The sequence below is a fragment of the Nyctereutes procyonoides genome, unplaced genomic scaffold (genome assembly GCF_905146905.1).
Source record: "Nyctereutes procyonoides isolate TBG_1078 unplaced genomic scaffold, NYPRO_anot_genome, whole genome shotgun sequence".
NCBI classification, from domain to species: Eukaryota; Metazoa; Chordata; class Mammalia; order Carnivora; family Canidae; genus Nyctereutes; species Nyctereutes procyonoides.
This window is the reverse complement of record NW_026575139.1, coordinates 11,188,961-11,205,064: the sequence shown is the minus strand read 5'-3', so window position 1 is coordinate 11,205,064 and position 16,104 is coordinate 11,188,961. Positions and strand designations below refer to the sequence as shown.

The window sequence follows — 16,104 nt, the reverse complement described above, 5'->3', positions numbered from 1 at the left end:
CAACTTCTTGTGCATCTATAAGTATTTTAAAATAAACAAGGAACAGGGGCCTGAGTGGTTTAGTCAGTTAAGCCTCTGCCTTGGGCTCAGGTCGTGATCTCTGGGTCCTGGGATCGAGCCCCACATCGGGCTCCCTGCTCATGTGTGTGGTTCTCTCTCAAGCAAATACATAAAATCTTTAAAATGATACACTAATAAATAAAAGAACTAAGTTTAAAAAAAAAAGTACAAGGAAAATGAAATGTCTTCTGGAAAGAAACAAACCCTCCACAGGATGGAGTTGAAAGACCCTAAGGGTGAGAGACAGTCTGCTCTCCCAATGCATCCACTTAATGCATTTTTGACACTGTGATGTTTCTACAGTGTTCTCAGGGACTGCTGAAGAGCTTATACACATAAACAAATAATCATAAAGCTGTGAAAACACATTCCACAAGAAATAGGCAGAGGCATACACAACCTGCCTGAGAGGTGCCTCACCTGCACCGATGACCACCCAGCCCCCTCGCTCCTGCTGGTGCATCCATGCTCTCCAGCCTCGGGCGCTCTTCTCCCCGGCCCGGGGCTCCCCGCTGTCCCAGAAGGGCTCAAAGAAGTCCACCTGTGCAGGTTGAAAATACGAACATTATTAGATTAACAGGTACAAACCTATTGAGTCACTGAGCAAAGTATGCTCTGACTAGCAGGAGTGGGGCTCACAGGGGGTGCCTGGGGGGGCTCAGCCAGTTAAGCGTCTGCCTTCAGTTCATGGGATCAAGCCCCACATCAGGCTCCCTGCTCAGCGCGGAGTCTACTTCTCCCTCTCCCTCTGCTGCTCCCCTACTGCTTTGTATTCTACCTCTCTCTGAAATAAATTAAATCTTAAAAAAAAAAGAGAGAGAGAGAGGCTCATGGTTGAAATCTTGCTTGCCATTTGTCTTTCCAGTATATATGATACACCCTAAGACAGGAAAAATAATGACCTAGTGTGGTAGGCAGCCTCCAAGAGAGCCCCACTGTGACCGTACCCCTGCCTTGTGGCATTCACACCTGAATGTGGGCTGGACCTCGTGATGTGTAACAGAATATGGCAAAAGGTGACGGGCTGCCACTTCTGAGAGTGTGTTAGGAAAAGACTGGACATGGTCGAGAAGGGCCTCTAGCCAGGCAGGAGAGGAATGGTTTCCCAGTTCTGACCCTTGGGGACAGGGACACACCCAGTTCCCCTAAAGCCGCTGGGCCCCTTAGTACCTGAAATCATATTGCCCTCAAGACCTTCTGAGGACAAGGGGATTCAAAGTTTCAACAGGACAGAGTGGGAGCTCTGTAGGGCATGACATCTCAACTCTATGTTCCTGACGTCTACACAGTGCCCAATACAGAGTACAGATTCAACAAATGCTTATTGGCACCAAGCTCCATGTGGCAGGCATCCAGTGAATAAAAAGGTCTGCATGTTGAAGCCAGGCCCTGTGATCACACCTCTGCTCTCACACATTGGGGCATTAAGTCTGCTGTGTGCGGTGACTAGTTCAGTGCAGTATGTAATTCCCAGGATGCCCGGGTGGCTCAGTCAGTTGTCTGCCTAAGGCTCAGGTCATGATCTCGGGGGGGTGGGGGGGGGGGTCCCTGCTCAGTGGGGAGTCTGCTTCTCCCTCTCCCTCCCGTTCTCTGTGCTTATGCATGTCTCTGTCAATTAAATAAAATCCTTAAAAAAAAAAAAAGTAGTATCAGTAATATCCTATGGAGAACGTGAACACAGCAATGAACAGGAAAGCAATCGTGTTATCAGTTGACAATACGGACTTTAAAGTCCTTGCTTAAGGAAAGCTTTTGTAAGAAACCGTTAGAAGAGGACAAGGTTTTCAATGACACGCTGTGGGCTGGGAGCAACAGGAACGTCCAGCTTGAACCTGGGGAAGTGCCACGCACACCCAGAAGAGGGCTGCATCCAGGACAGCCCCAGGGGCAGGCAATGGTCCTGACACAGGCCCCGTAGCTTGGAAAGGAGAGCCAGAGACCACACTCCCTCTCCCCAGGTCTTAAGCTTCCTGGACAGAAGCACACTCAAGAAAAAGAAGTGCTGTTTTGTTTTGTTCTTTTTTTAAGTGTGATCATTATAACCTATTTATTTATTCTGTAGAAACACAGATCAGACTCTGCTTCTTTTATGCTCTACTACTGTTTCTTGTAACAATGTTTCTTGGTTTTAAAAATATGGAATGTCTGGGGATCCCTGGGTGGCGCAGCGGTTTGGCGCCTGCCTTTGGCCCAGGGCGCGATCCTGGAGACCCGGGATCGAATCCCACGTCAGGCTCCCGGTGCATGGAGCCTGCTTCTCCCTCTGCCTGTGTCTCTGCCTCTCTCTCTCTCTCTGTATGACTATCATAAATAAAATTTAAAAAAAATAAATAAATAAATAAAATAAAAAATAAAAATATGGAATGTCTTCAAAGAAAAAGCTTTATTCAAAGATGTAAATGCTTTGAAACAAGTGTTGTTAGTATGCAAAATCTCAAGAGCATGCAGCAGGCTCTGCTGACACTTTAGGGGAGCGGCTCCTGAGGCTTCATACTCACAAGCAGTGACTGTTCGTTCTAAACACAGTCTGCAGGGTCAGCAAAGGGTGGGGATGAAGGCTAAGGCTGCTCTGATCCTGACCCCACAACCACACTCCCAAGGCCCTGCAGTCAGCTAAGATTCACTTCCACAGCACAGCATATCCTTAACATAGCAAAGTATGTCTTAAAACAATTTTGTTATCTGGCTTATTATACTACTAATCAAATATATTAATGTTAACCAATACTCTTCAACCCAATTTCCTCTAGAAAAAAATATAATAATGATAAAAATAGTCTTTAAAGGCAATTCATGAAAATTCCACAAGATGGAGATCTTAGCTTCTCAAGACTAAGTTCACCATAAATTCAGATACCCTATCCATCCTCCACCCGACCCCTATCACAAAGTAGGAAACCGAGATTTCTTCCAAGGAAAAAGGGAAAAGGCGGCTTTCTTATATGGATAGCTCTGTGATGAGATTTTTTTTTATTGCTTCTACATCACAAATATGGGCCGTGTTCAATTGTCATCTAAATGATTATCACCTCCCCGGTTAGGATGGGTGTCGACAGAGTGCCAACAAGTGCTATTGTCTGAAACTCCCGCAAAGATCTTACATTGTGGAAATGCTAAGATGACCTGAGACCCAGTTTAGAATGTGGAGAGGCAGGAGATGGTAAGATGTGCTCTAAAAGGCATAACAACTGTTTCCTGGTGGGGACAATTAGCACTGAAATAAGGCCCATAAGTAAGAAAACAGGGGGACGCAGTGAGTCTTTATACTGGGGGGGAGTGGATCTTTTCTCTCTCCAATTTTCACTACCTTCATTATGGAATTGTCCTTGGATCATCAGAATATTATGAGCAACAGTTTCTTAGCAGGACTGATACAGAGGAGGATATATTTTAAAACTACTACCAGACCATCTCCCATCATCCACACCTGCCCCCAGAAGAGAAAGAGAAAGGAGGAGGGGGAGGGGAGTGGTGGAGGGAGGAGAGGGGGGTATTGGGAAGAGACAGGTCACAGAACTAGAACCCACACCTGTCCCTTGGTAGGCAGGTCTTTCACGCTGTCTGGTTTGAAGAAGGTGAAGTCCACCATGGCCTGGAACAGAGAGACCGCCTTCTCTGAGTGACCGGCCTGCCGCAGGAAGTGGCAGTGCTGAAGAAAGAGCGCTGAGAACGGGACAGCAAGAGGGAGAATACTGGTTAACATCACCAAAGGCAAAGAACACAACTTCTAGAAACGTGCACTTCAACACAAAAACATCTTTTTCTCCGAAATTAGTTACTGTGATCATTTCAAGGCTGTAAAGACGTGTGTCCTTATTACAAGGACTCACTATAGAATTGCAAAGTACCTTTATTCCAATTTTCACACAAAACCATCATGAAATACAAATATTAATAAAAACTATGTACATTACATAAAAACAAGGTAAGAGGTTGGTCAGTTATTAAACACTGAAAACTCATTATTACAAGAAAAATTCTAGGAAAAGCAAAGATTTTCATTAGAAAGCAAAGATCTGTGATCAACTGATCGCTAGATGGTAGATTCACCAGCAATTTTCACCCTCTGTTCCGAGTCCACTGTCAACAAATCAAGGTTCCCTCTCTGATGATTCTGGTTTGTCTGAACGGTGGTACAATTCCATTTACCAAGTAGCACTGCCCATTTGAGCATACCACAAAGGATATCAAATATGAGACTCTATGTTAGTGTGGTAAATGCTTTTTATTTCTAGGGCAAAACATTTACTCCTTAGAAGTTAACAGAAACATCAAGGTTTTGATCAAATATATGCCTGCCGTGCACCAGGCACCGAGCCAGACTCACGTGTCAATCTCCGTGAACGTGCTCAGTTACCGTATAAAGCAACTATTATATCATCGTTGCTGGGGGAGAAATGGGATCTCAGGCAGGTTAAGGAAATATGTGAGGTCACAGGGTCCCAAGAGAACCAGGGAAGGGCAAATCCAGGATGTAGGTCAAGTGACATCCTCCAGCTCCTGTGTCACCTGCTGCCTTCTGTACCTCATTACTGGACAAAGTTTGTATTCCGGGTTCCTTCAGGACCCCCCAGAAGTGTTCAGGAGTAATGACATTGATAGCTGCCTCTGCGCGCTGACCTGCAGCCATCAGGGCATCCCCATGAACACCACTGCTGGAGACCTGAGAGCAGGTGAGAGGGGCAGGCAGGTATCTCCATAGGGAAGGCCACTGACAGCCATAACAGCCAAGAATTAGGCTCTGTTTCCTCGGTTAATAAGCAGAAAACCTGGAACTCCTAGACCACTGAGGTTTCACTAACTTTTTTGGCTCTAATACCCATCGCTCATCCCTCCCAAGAAGTTGGACACAGAATCTGTTCTAATCCAAAGGCATCCTGATGCTTTTTGTTTAAATCTGTTTTATCAGTTCTGACGTTTCTAAAATACACCAGAAACAAATCTTCATTTTTGACTAGAGCCAAAAGAAAGGATAAGCACCCGAATATAAATGGATCTGGTCCTCAGCTTCTTACCAAACATCGCCTCTTCGGTGCCCGGCAAGGCAGGGTGCGATAAGATGCTGCCATCCTTCACCGCAGACAAGGTGCTCAGGCATTTTCCATAAAGACTGTGGATCTTTGACACGGTGAAGGTGCTAAACTGGCTCTGGCAAAATAAAAGGTACTTCTGCCAAAGGGCTGTATCATTGGGATGTAAGAATATCAGTTTTTGCCACTCTTTGACCAGGGTGGAGGGCTCCCAGAACTCCGTGCAGAGCTTCAGCTTGGCGAGCTTCAGCTCCACGCTGCTCTGGTTGCTCTCAATGGCCCGCTCCAGGATGGCCAGCTTCTTCTCCAGAACCAGCTTCAGAGACCGCTTCCGCTTCTCCTGCTCTCCCTCCTCGATGGCATACAGGCCAGGGCTTTTCATGACTTCGTCCTCAAAACAAAAACATCAATTTTCAAGTGGAAGTAAGAGAGCCTCAAAACTCCACCAGCACAACAGAGCTCCTTACAAGCCCCAATGTCTATCGCCTCCCAAAACCAATCATCATTCAGACTTTCTTGATCACCACTTATTTATCACAGCGTTTTTCGGGGTGAAAACTCCGTTCCTCAGTGTCTGTATCACCTGATACCACGGAGTGTGTATTTCACCTGATTCACCTGTCTGCGCTTGGTCGTGAGGTCATATGTAACAATAGACGGCATGCAGCTCCTGGAATACTGCTTCTCAAGAGCTGACTTTACCCATAAAACAGCCAAATGTGGAGCAAAACATAACTGTATAACACTATATAGTGGTTCAAAAAAAAAAACTAAGTAGGACGAAGACAAAGGCAAGTGTTTCAGAAAGGGAGCACAGAGCTCCCGCTGGGTCACGTGATGAGAAGGCGCATTCTGCACACTGCTTCTCCCCAGATTCTGTTCAAACGTCACCTTCTTCTAGAAGCCCTTTCTTATTCCCTAGAGGCATGTCACTCCCTCATCCCACACCGAAATTATACCCGAAAGCACTTATTCTTCACATGGCCAACTGCCTCAGTGGGCTTGCAGCGAGCTCAGGGCAGGGCCTACGGTTTAATCGTCTTCAAATGTCCCGGGCCAGGGTCCTCCCGGGGGCCCCAAACTGCTGCAGAACCCATCAGTTCTCCCCAAACAAGGACAGTCATTCCAAAGTACCAGAACTGCAACAGCGCTACTTACCTGAAAAGCAACAAACGCCATCCAGAGCTGAATGTCCCGGGGGTTCTCCCGGACTCTCCTGTTGAACTCCTCCACCTTGGCCTTGAGTAGAGCGCTCTCTCTGTCCGTCTGTGAGTCTGGCTGCTTTGTTTCTGGCTCTGAAGGACCCTGTCCTTGTAACCACTGCGTGGTGGACTGATCGTAAATCCCCAGAGGGTTCAACCAGGTTGTAACGGGAGGAACCACCTCATCCGTGCCCTTCACTGGGATAAACGAGATTGGCTCAGATGAGGGAGCTTCGTTTTTACTGCCAACGGCAACTCCATCCATGTTCATTAATACCACACTCTTCTTCATAAAATAGCGCTCAACGTGCTTGTGCGAAGGCTTCTTTTCCGTGGAAGCCCCCTCCCAGGATATACACTGCTTCTTGGGGTTAATGCCAAGGCAGGAGTCTCCTTTCCTCTTGTATCTTGTATTTGAAAAAGAAAAAAGTTACCGAGGTAGGGTGTGCGCGCTAGATCTACGGGAGTGATGGCTCAGCTCAGCAGGCCTGGGCGCTCATCATGCAAGTGAACTGCACACGTACTCAAATTCACCTTACCGTCAAACTGTTTCCATTTAGAGAAATATGATAATTAGCAAGGAACCTTTTCTGTGTTTGACTTATTCCTCTAAACACTTCTTTGCTAATGCCTCAAGAACTTAAGATCAGGTTTGTCTTCCAGATCTAGTAATTTCTATTTCCCCTAGAGTGTTGTAAAATACTGTCTCATATGTCACTGTCATGCTCACATGGAACTGACAAGGCGGGAATCCTCACCCCCTCCTTTATGCTATTCCTGAGGACACTGGAGCCTCAGGAGACAGTGAGTCATTTGTCTCCTAGACTGGTCCCTTTTCCGCAATGTGGTCCTGTGTCCCCACTTCAGAAGAAAACGGAGAGGGCTAAGATTGTATTTTTAATCCTGAAACAAGTGTGTTGAATAAAATTACATTTGGCTGTTTTCTACTCTAAAGGAAGAGAGACTGGGTTCTAAAAGGCTTGTATGGAGCGTGCAGGTGCCCCCAGAATCACAAACTCGTAACTACTGAATATGTGCATGAAGGCTAAGGGAAATCATGCACTCTTTGGTATGATTGTTAGACAAACAACCAATTTAAAAAATGGGCAAAGGATGCGGATGGAATTCACAAAAGACAACACGAAGGGTCAATCAGCATATGCAGAGGTGCTCAACAACACTAACAATGAGGGAAATGCAAATTAAAGCCACCAAGAGATATATATGCCACAACCTGCCAGAACGCAAAAATTCAATACTACAATACTGAACACCAGTGAATCATGGGCCAGGTAACTAGGATTCTCACACGCTGTTAGTGAGAAGGCAAACTGGTAGTCACTTTGGGGAAAGGCCTGGCAGTTTCTTGACAAAACTAAACTTAGACTTACCCCATGACCCAGCAATTCTATTTTAGGCATTTACCCAAGACAAAGGAAACTGCATTTCTACACAAAGATGCGTGCACAAATATTCTCAGCAGCCGTATTCCACAAAGAGTCCAGGTGTTCATCCACAGAAGAATGGATAAACGGAGGTACGGCCACACAACGGAATGTGACCAGCAGTGAGGAGCAACGAACTACTGACAAATGCCACAACGTGGCTGGATCTCAAAAACATGACACTGACTGAAGGAAGCCAGACCTAAGAGAGCATGTACTACGTGATTCCATTTGTGTGGAATGCTAGGATAGACAACACTAATTGAGGATGGAAAAAAATTAGCACACACTGCCCCTGGGGAGCTGGGATGTGGGCTGAATGGAAGAGAGCCGGGGGAAATCTGGGGAGGGGGTCACAGTTAAGTTCTGTATTTTCACAGAGGGCTGGATCATACAGGCATATGCATGTGTCAAAACTCCGCAAATGAAGATTTGTGTGTAAGTTACATTGTAGGTCAGCTGTAAGTCAAAAGAAAAAAAAAAAAAACATATCTGGAACTCCAGCAGATGACAGGCTTGCTGAAGTATGCAGTGGGCAGTATTCTGATAACTGGCACCAAAACAGTAAGACGGGTTGAAGGACGGACGAACAGCCAGACACGCGATGAGGCAGGTGCAGTAAAATATTAACGGCAGAAAAAAAAAAAAATTAATGGCAGAACGTAGAGGGTGGGAGTAAGAGGGTTCATTGTAAAATTCTTTCAGCTTATGCTGTTTTTTAGATTTTTCATGATATCATGCTGTCATCGGGGGAAAGGGCAGGACAGAGCAGCTACCACTTTCTGTCATCTTTCCAGAAAGTTCTGCCCTCACCTCCCCCCCCATGCCCCCCCCTCCAGACGCAGCACCTCTTTTGCTTCCCCAGTCAAAAGGTGCCTGAGAAGCCGCCCTTCCGGCCCGTCACACGCAAACTCTTCCTCTCCATCCCCTCACCCCAGGTCCTCCTTGGTCCATTTAGGAGTCAAAACAACTTTAATGAGGGCTGAGGAGATAAAATAGTGCTTCGAGAGCTTAAACACACCCATCGTTCTGTAAGGAACACACCGAAAGTAGGACTGGTTTTGTTCTCCCCTTAATTACTATTTTATTTTCACTAAAAATCAACAGTATTTCAACATTCGCATAATCTCTTTAAAAAAAATGTTTACAGAGTTTTCTGACTTTAGAAGTGCATTTTGTAAAACTGATTTTTAACAGCTACATTTTATAACAGATGAAAACGATAAAGGAAAGTCTTACTGATCTGTATCATTAAGTGCCTACTTTCAGATACGTGTCGATGTATTTATACGTGTTCACCCACATCTTTTGTTTTTTTTTAAGATTTTATTTATTAAAAAAAATAAAAATAAAAAAATAAAAATAAAGATTTTATTTATTTATTCATGAGAGACACAAAGAGAGAGAGGTAGAGACACAGGCAGAGGGAAAAGCAGGCTCCACGCAGGGAGCCCGATGCGGGACTTGATCCAAGGACCCCGGAATTACGCCCTGGGCCAAAGGCAGGTGCTAAACCACTGAGCCACCCAGGGATCCCCCACATACATCTTTTTAAAAACAGTTGATACAACAGCTTCGAGCTTTCCTGCCTACTTTTGTGCATTTACCCATACTATTCATTTTAGAAAATACAATTTTTATTGGTTTTGAATCAGTCCATTGGAGGGATAAGTCTAGATAACACTTCTCTATTGTTGGACATTTGGGTTTTCTCTAATTTACCACTTATCATAGAATCTTAATTGGGCAGAACCTAGGATGTAATTTAATGCAGTATTCCCCCCAATGAAGGCACTTTTCCTGTAATATCCTTATCAAATGGTCAGCTGGTCTTTCCTGAATAATTCCAGGAGGAGGGAGCCCCACTTTGGAGGTTCAGTGAATGACAGCATATGGATATTTAATTTAAATGAATTCAGCTACAGGAAAAGGGAGGGGGAAGGAGGAGGGGAAAAAAAAAAAAAAAACAAGAGGGATCGGGTATGGGAAAAGAACATATTTAACTTGAGTACATACACAAACCTGACCTGAATCCACTCAGCGGCTCTGAGCCCCCAAGTGAACTGGGCAATAATAAATGTGCCTTTCCTTCAGGGACTTCGATTCACATATGCTCTCATGGTAGCCATCTACCTGGATCCAAATTCCAACCCCATCACTTACTAGCTGACCCTGACCAAGTTATTTAAAATAAACCGCACCCTCCCCCCCGCCAAACACACACACACACACACACACACACACACACACACAAAACTTGTCTGTGCCTGTTTCCTCCTCTGTGAAATGGGTATAATGATACCCACAACACAGAATAGCAGGGACAATCAAAAAGTTTATACACTTGAAGTCCTTAGCCATATAGCAAGGACAAGATAAGTTAAAGCTATTATTATTTTATAAGACTTGACTCCTAAACATAAGCCAACTCTTTCATCTGGTATATTGCTGAAGAAACAATCTTTTCCAAGAATGGAGAAAAAAACAGAGCTGAACCTCACTGAAGCTAGTATATTAGCCCTAAAGAACTTGCCAAAGATAATTGTGACTATTACCCACGAACTCTAAGCTCTGTTTCACCATGATACACGAACACATGCCAGGTCACTGCCGGAATGCTCACACTATTAGAAAACTTGCTTTGAGGGGGATCCCTGGGTGGCTCAGCAGTTTAGTGCCTGCCTTCAGCCCAGGGCGTGATCCTGAAGTCCCGGGGTCGAGTCCCACATGGGGCTCCCTGCGTGGAGCCTGCTTCTCCCTCTGCCTGTGTCTCTGCCCTACCCCACCCCCCGTGTCTCTCATGAATAAATAAATAAAATCTTTAAAAGAAAAAGAAAACTTGCTTTGATACTGAGTCAAATCTCACTTTCTGGAACTTCCACTCACTGATCCTGGTTCTGCCTTTCCAAGTTACAAAGAACACTGTCAAACCACCTTCCAAAAGATGGTCCAGCGAAGCTGAAGAGACACAGGCCCAATACCCACAAGCCCCCATCCGGTCCTCACACAACGGTGCTAGCCGAGTCCTCTCAACGCTCCTGGTTTTTCAGCGCCCCTCACAAAGTGTGAAAATCCATGACTTGACAAAATACTCCCCCTGTCCTCGGACCAACTCAGTGCTATGGGATCAATACTTTCCTAGATCTGACACTGACAGCAGTATAGCTATGGATCCGGGAAAGACCTACCTCACCTCAGCTTTAGGAACCTACTGGGAAATCACAGCAATGCCCCAAGCCCTTCCAATGGTACCTTTCACAAGTCAGACTAATAAACGTCTCTCCTCATCTTCCTCCTGAGGTCTGGGCTGTCCATGAGCAGAGCTATAAGATCAGTCACTGTAACTATTTTTCCTCTTTTATCTATTGATAAATAATAACCCTTTATCCTTGTGAACTAACTTCTAATTCGTATTGATGATGCCTGCTATCTGTGTGTAAGGCACAGCAGGAGTTAACAAACGAAGAAACAGAGGCAGGGTTAGGGACTTATGTGGGATGACAGTATCAGCAAATGGCCAAGTGAGAATAAGAACCGGAGTCCTCTGTTTCCCAACTAGAAAACATCCTACCAACCAGACTCACTTTATTTGTGGACGGTAAAAAAAAAAAAATTTTTTAAAAAAAAATTGAGGTTAGAGAAACATAGACGCCCCAGAAAGCAGCTTCCTGGCAGCATGATCTTGAGAAGCTACTTACCCTGAGGTTCCCTTCCTTGTACATAAAAATGAGTGCTGTCCTGCTCACAGAGCAGTGGGGAGGACCAGACAGGCTAACGTAAGTGAAAGAACTAGCACGGGCTCACAATACACACTTCAGACTCCATTAGTGTTTGCTGAACCCTCCAACTTTCTTGGGTTCCATCTCATCTGTGGCACCGTACCTCACTGGCATGGGGAACCAAACAAGGCTTTCAGGAGTATTAAAATATTCAAAAACGTATGAATACATCTGAATAGTCATTTACTCTCAGCCATGAGGCTTTAGGAGAGAGCACGCAAATATAAATACGCCCTGAAAAGTAACAGATATAAACACGTCATAAAGGAATTCTTACAGGACCTGCCTACAGGGGGAGGAGTATTATCACGAGGAATGACAACGACTGAAATCTGAAGGTGCGGCAACGTAATGGAAACTGAAATTTATTTTAGAAAGTAATTAGCCTATAAAGAATGATGATAATGGTCTCTGCTTGGCTTTATATTCCAATATTCTCTACCTTCAATTTTCATTATCTTCGAGCTGTGTGGGAAGAGAGATTGTGTATTTCTGCCCTTTGTGTTCCCAACAGTGTCTTACAAATGACCCAGTGTCTAAGGGATTTAATAAGTATTTAAATACTTTTGATTGACAGATTAGAGGAAAGTTTAATAAACTAATTACTGAAGCGAATACCATCGCCTCTTTTTTGATTATCTGGTGACGTTGCCGGAAACATTTTGGAAGAAGTCATTACCACTTAATGTCACTTTCAAAATGGCTTAGTTGGGGAGAATAGATAAATAAAAGGCTTTCGTGACTTTTACAATGGCATCGAGATCAGACCAAATGGTTTCCAGATAGTTTGTCACAATTATTTCAAGGTATTTTTAGGTTATTCACTCAACAAACAGTCACTAAAAACCTTCTCTGGGATGCCTGGGTAGCTCAGCAGTTGAGCATCTGCCTTCAGCTCAGGGCGTGATCCTGGAGGACTGGGATGGAGTCCCACATCAGGCTCCCTGCATGGAGCCTGCTTCTCCCTCTGCCTGTGTCTCTGCCTCTCTCTCTCTCTCTCTGTCTCTTGTGAATAAATAAGTAAAATCTTAAAAAAATTAAAAATAAAAATAAAAATTTCTCTGCTGGCACACTTACAGGCACCCATGGAGAAATGAGACTCCTCAGACCTGGATCCTGATCTCCAGTTTGGAGCTTTCATTTCAGAGTGTGACATGAGACACAGGACTCAACAGCTCGGCAACAGAGGATGCTCACCAGGATCCACAAAGGAAGGGAGCAGATAGCAACCATGCCGTAGGGTTTAGTGAGGAGAAAGAAGTCACCTCCCACCAGCAGAAAGCAGAAGAGACATCATGACAGGTACCTTGCTATGTCTCCTCTGTAGAGAGACTTATATTCCCAGTTTGCAGGATCCGGCTTCTTATCTGTTCTGAAGGTTTCTCCTCCATTCAGAGCCTGAATGTCCTCAAGCCAAACCAAGCGATGCCCAATAGCAGCAGCAGCAGCATTATCTTCTCGACTGTGGGACACAGGAAGGAGAACAAACAGGGAGACACACTTTGAAATCTTCTAGGTACACAGCCCACCTTTTCAGAGATATTAAACATTTCAACAGTGATGCTCCACATAACACCAAATGCACTAGGGGGTGCCTGGGCGGCTCAGTCAGTTAAACACCTGCCTTCGGCCCAGGCAATGATCTTGGGGTCCTGGGATCAGAGCCCCGCACTGGGCTCCCTGCTTAGCGGGGAATCTGCTTCTCCCTCTGCATCTGCCTCTCCACCCCTAGCCCTGCTCTACTCTCTCTCAAGTGAATAAAATCTTTAAAAAGAAAAAACACACCTGAGTACATAAAATGTATACATACCACAGATGAAGGGGACTCCTGCAGTGAAAAGAGCTTTAAAATACAAAGCAAAATTTGTCAAGGCTAAGCAGCACTCCATTAAGAAAAGAGGTCACCTTATTGCAGAAATTAACATAATACAAGTATTATTTTTATTTATTTTGTTAAAAGATTTACTTATGTATGTTAGAAAGAGAGAGAGAGAGACAGCATTTGGGGAGGAGCTGAGGGGGAGAAGGGGAGCAGCAGACTCCCCCATGAGCGCGATCCTGGCTGGGAACCCTGAGATCACGACCTGAGCAGAAATTAACAGCAGGATGCTCAACCCACTGAGCCACCCAGGTGCCCCCTAGGTGTTCTTTTTAAACACTCCATTAAATGGCTGTAACTAGAATTTCAAATATATTTATAAACAAGTTTTCTTAAAAAAAAATTAATAAAGTGAGTTGCCCTTGCTTTCGCCTGACTCATTCAAAAGTGCCCAGATTGTTCCAACTCAAAACTTAACGACAACAGCACAGCCACAGTTCTGAACGGGCGGTCTCAGACAGGATTCGGGCGTGGTCTAGCCTCACTGTCACAGCGACCTCTGCTGTGAGCTGACCTCCTCCTACACAGAGGCCAGAGAGAGCCTGTGTGAGACCACACCCTGACGAATCCACCAAACCAACCTCAGCTCCAAACCAGCTAAGATACAAATGGAACCACTTCCCTAAGAGTCAAATGAGAGGGAGTGAAAGATTTTCTGGCATCTGACATCTTCCCTCCTCTAAAGAAAATCAGTTCGTGATGCTGCTGACACAAGAAACTGCCAAAGTTGTCAAAAGAGCCATTGACTGTTCCATATTTGCTTTTTGACCCCACCCAGATAGAAATAAAGATTCTAAAGGCTTTTAAATCATTCTTGGCTGAGGATACAAAGGATTGGCATTTCAAGGACACAAAGTAGCTTTCAATGAGTATTTGTTGAATGACAGCAGCTCACGTTAAAATACGTGGTGATTTTTCACATGTTCCCCTTCAGAACACCTGCGGAGGGTTTTCTGTTGACAAACTGGGAAGGGGCAACAAAGGGAAGGAATGAGAGGGAAGCATTCCATAAAGAATGTTTCCTGGGATCGTGGGGAACAGACCACCCCTGGGGAGTAAACAAGCTTCTGATCCTCCCCTAGTGGGTACTGAGGTCAGGAAGCAGGACTGGTCTAGGCTCTGCCTCTATCTGAAGGTGAAGAGCTGACCCTGGAGACAAAGGTCCATGAACGGCTGTAGCCCTAGGGTGAAGTCGTCCCTGGATCACCTAAAATAGAGTTCTATGTGATGTACTATACCCCACCCCAACCCCCGTGAACCCACTTTCCCCACATCACAGAAATGCTCTCACCACTAAAATCTTCATCCTCGTCTCTATGGAAACAACTCCTCCAGGTCATCTTCCCAGGAAGAGACCACAGAAGTTCATAGTAAGAAAGTGAAAGAGAAGAACAAGAACAGTTGATTCTGATCTTAATGGGGACATTCTGAAAGATATCAATGAACTTAAAAATGCCATCTGGCTCATGGAACTATCAGGAGGTAGTAAAGCTCACCTCTGATGTGATTAAACACAGGCTGAAAAGAACTACCTTCTAAGTTCTAACAGTAGTCCCTGCGTTCAGGAAACCCTTTAAAAGACTCATTTTCCTCAACAGTTTAAAAAAAAAAAAAAAAGGACAACTAAAAGTTTTCAGAAAAAAACAATGATCTATATATTTTGCTGTAAAGACATACTGAGAAGCAAAAATATCAGAAATTTATTCATTCACTCGCACAACAAAAAAGTACCGAGGGCCTACTACACATCAGGCCCCGTGCCAGCTGCTGAGAGGGTACCAAGCAAGATACTGTGAGTCCTGCCTACAGAAACTCAAATTCAGAACCTTTTTGCTGGACTCCTTTATTTTCCCCTCCTAGAGAAAGTATGGGTTACAGATACAGCACCTGAGACATAAAATCAATCTGATGCTCTGGGCCACACAGGCCTGCAATGCTCTCCATGGATCTAGTGGCAGAAAGATCCAGAAGGACTGCAGGGTCTGCCTGTCTGATGGGAACTCCGTAGGCCACACTCCAGACTCGCTGCAACAGAGCCCTCACTGACGCCAGCGGGACCTCTAAGCACACAATAAAAGCAAGTAACACCTGAAGAGTCAAAAAAAATCTTAATAATACTAAATTTGGGAGGCACCTGGATGGCTCAGTAGTTAAGCATCTGCCTTGGGCTCAGGTCGTGGTCCTGGGGTCCTGGGATCGAGTCCTGCATCGGGCTCCCCACAGGGAACCTGCTTCTCCCTCTGCCTATGTCTCTGCCTCTCTGTGTCTCTCATGAATAAATAAATAAAATAGAAAAGAAAGAAGAAAGAGAAAGAAAGAAAGAAAGAAAGAAAGAAAGAAAGAAAGAAAGAAAGAAAGAAAGAAAGAAAGAAAGAAAGAAAGAAAGAAAGAAAGAAAAAGGACGAGAGGAATGACGAGAGCAATGATGATCTTATATACTACATTACCCTTAACCCAAAAGTGCGCGTCCGCCTGTAGGGCTGATGTGAGGAATCGAAAGGAAGAGGAGGACTACAGAAGAGAAAGAAGACATTCTTCTTACTCTGACCCTTACTGATGGGACCGTTAACTATGTAGTAAACTGGCCCATGTTCCCACCATGTAGCACATGAGCCATCTTTCAAAATCCCAAAGACTTTTTGCCTGAATCAAATTTTGACACAATCATTACTGTGTCTAACATTTCTCAAATAAAATCACGGCCCTAAT

At 44.7% G+C, this 16,104-nt stretch overlaps 1 protein-coding gene across 1 annotated transcript in view; it reads right to left on the bottom strand.

The window, feature by feature from the left end:
- Nucleotides 1-16,104, bottom strand: part of NRDE2 (NRDE-2, necessary for RNA interference, domain containing) — a 46,125-nt gene that overhangs the window by 11,238 nt on the left and 18,783 nt on the right. The window contains 5 exon segments of the mRNA XM_055304091.1: nt 481-601; nt 3,590-3,723; nt 5,076-5,481; nt 6,249-6,699; nt 12,823-12,978. Coding sequence (XP_055160066.1) covers nt 481-601; nt 3,590-3,723; nt 5,076-5,481; nt 6,249-6,699; nt 12,823-12,978 — 1,268 coding nt within the window.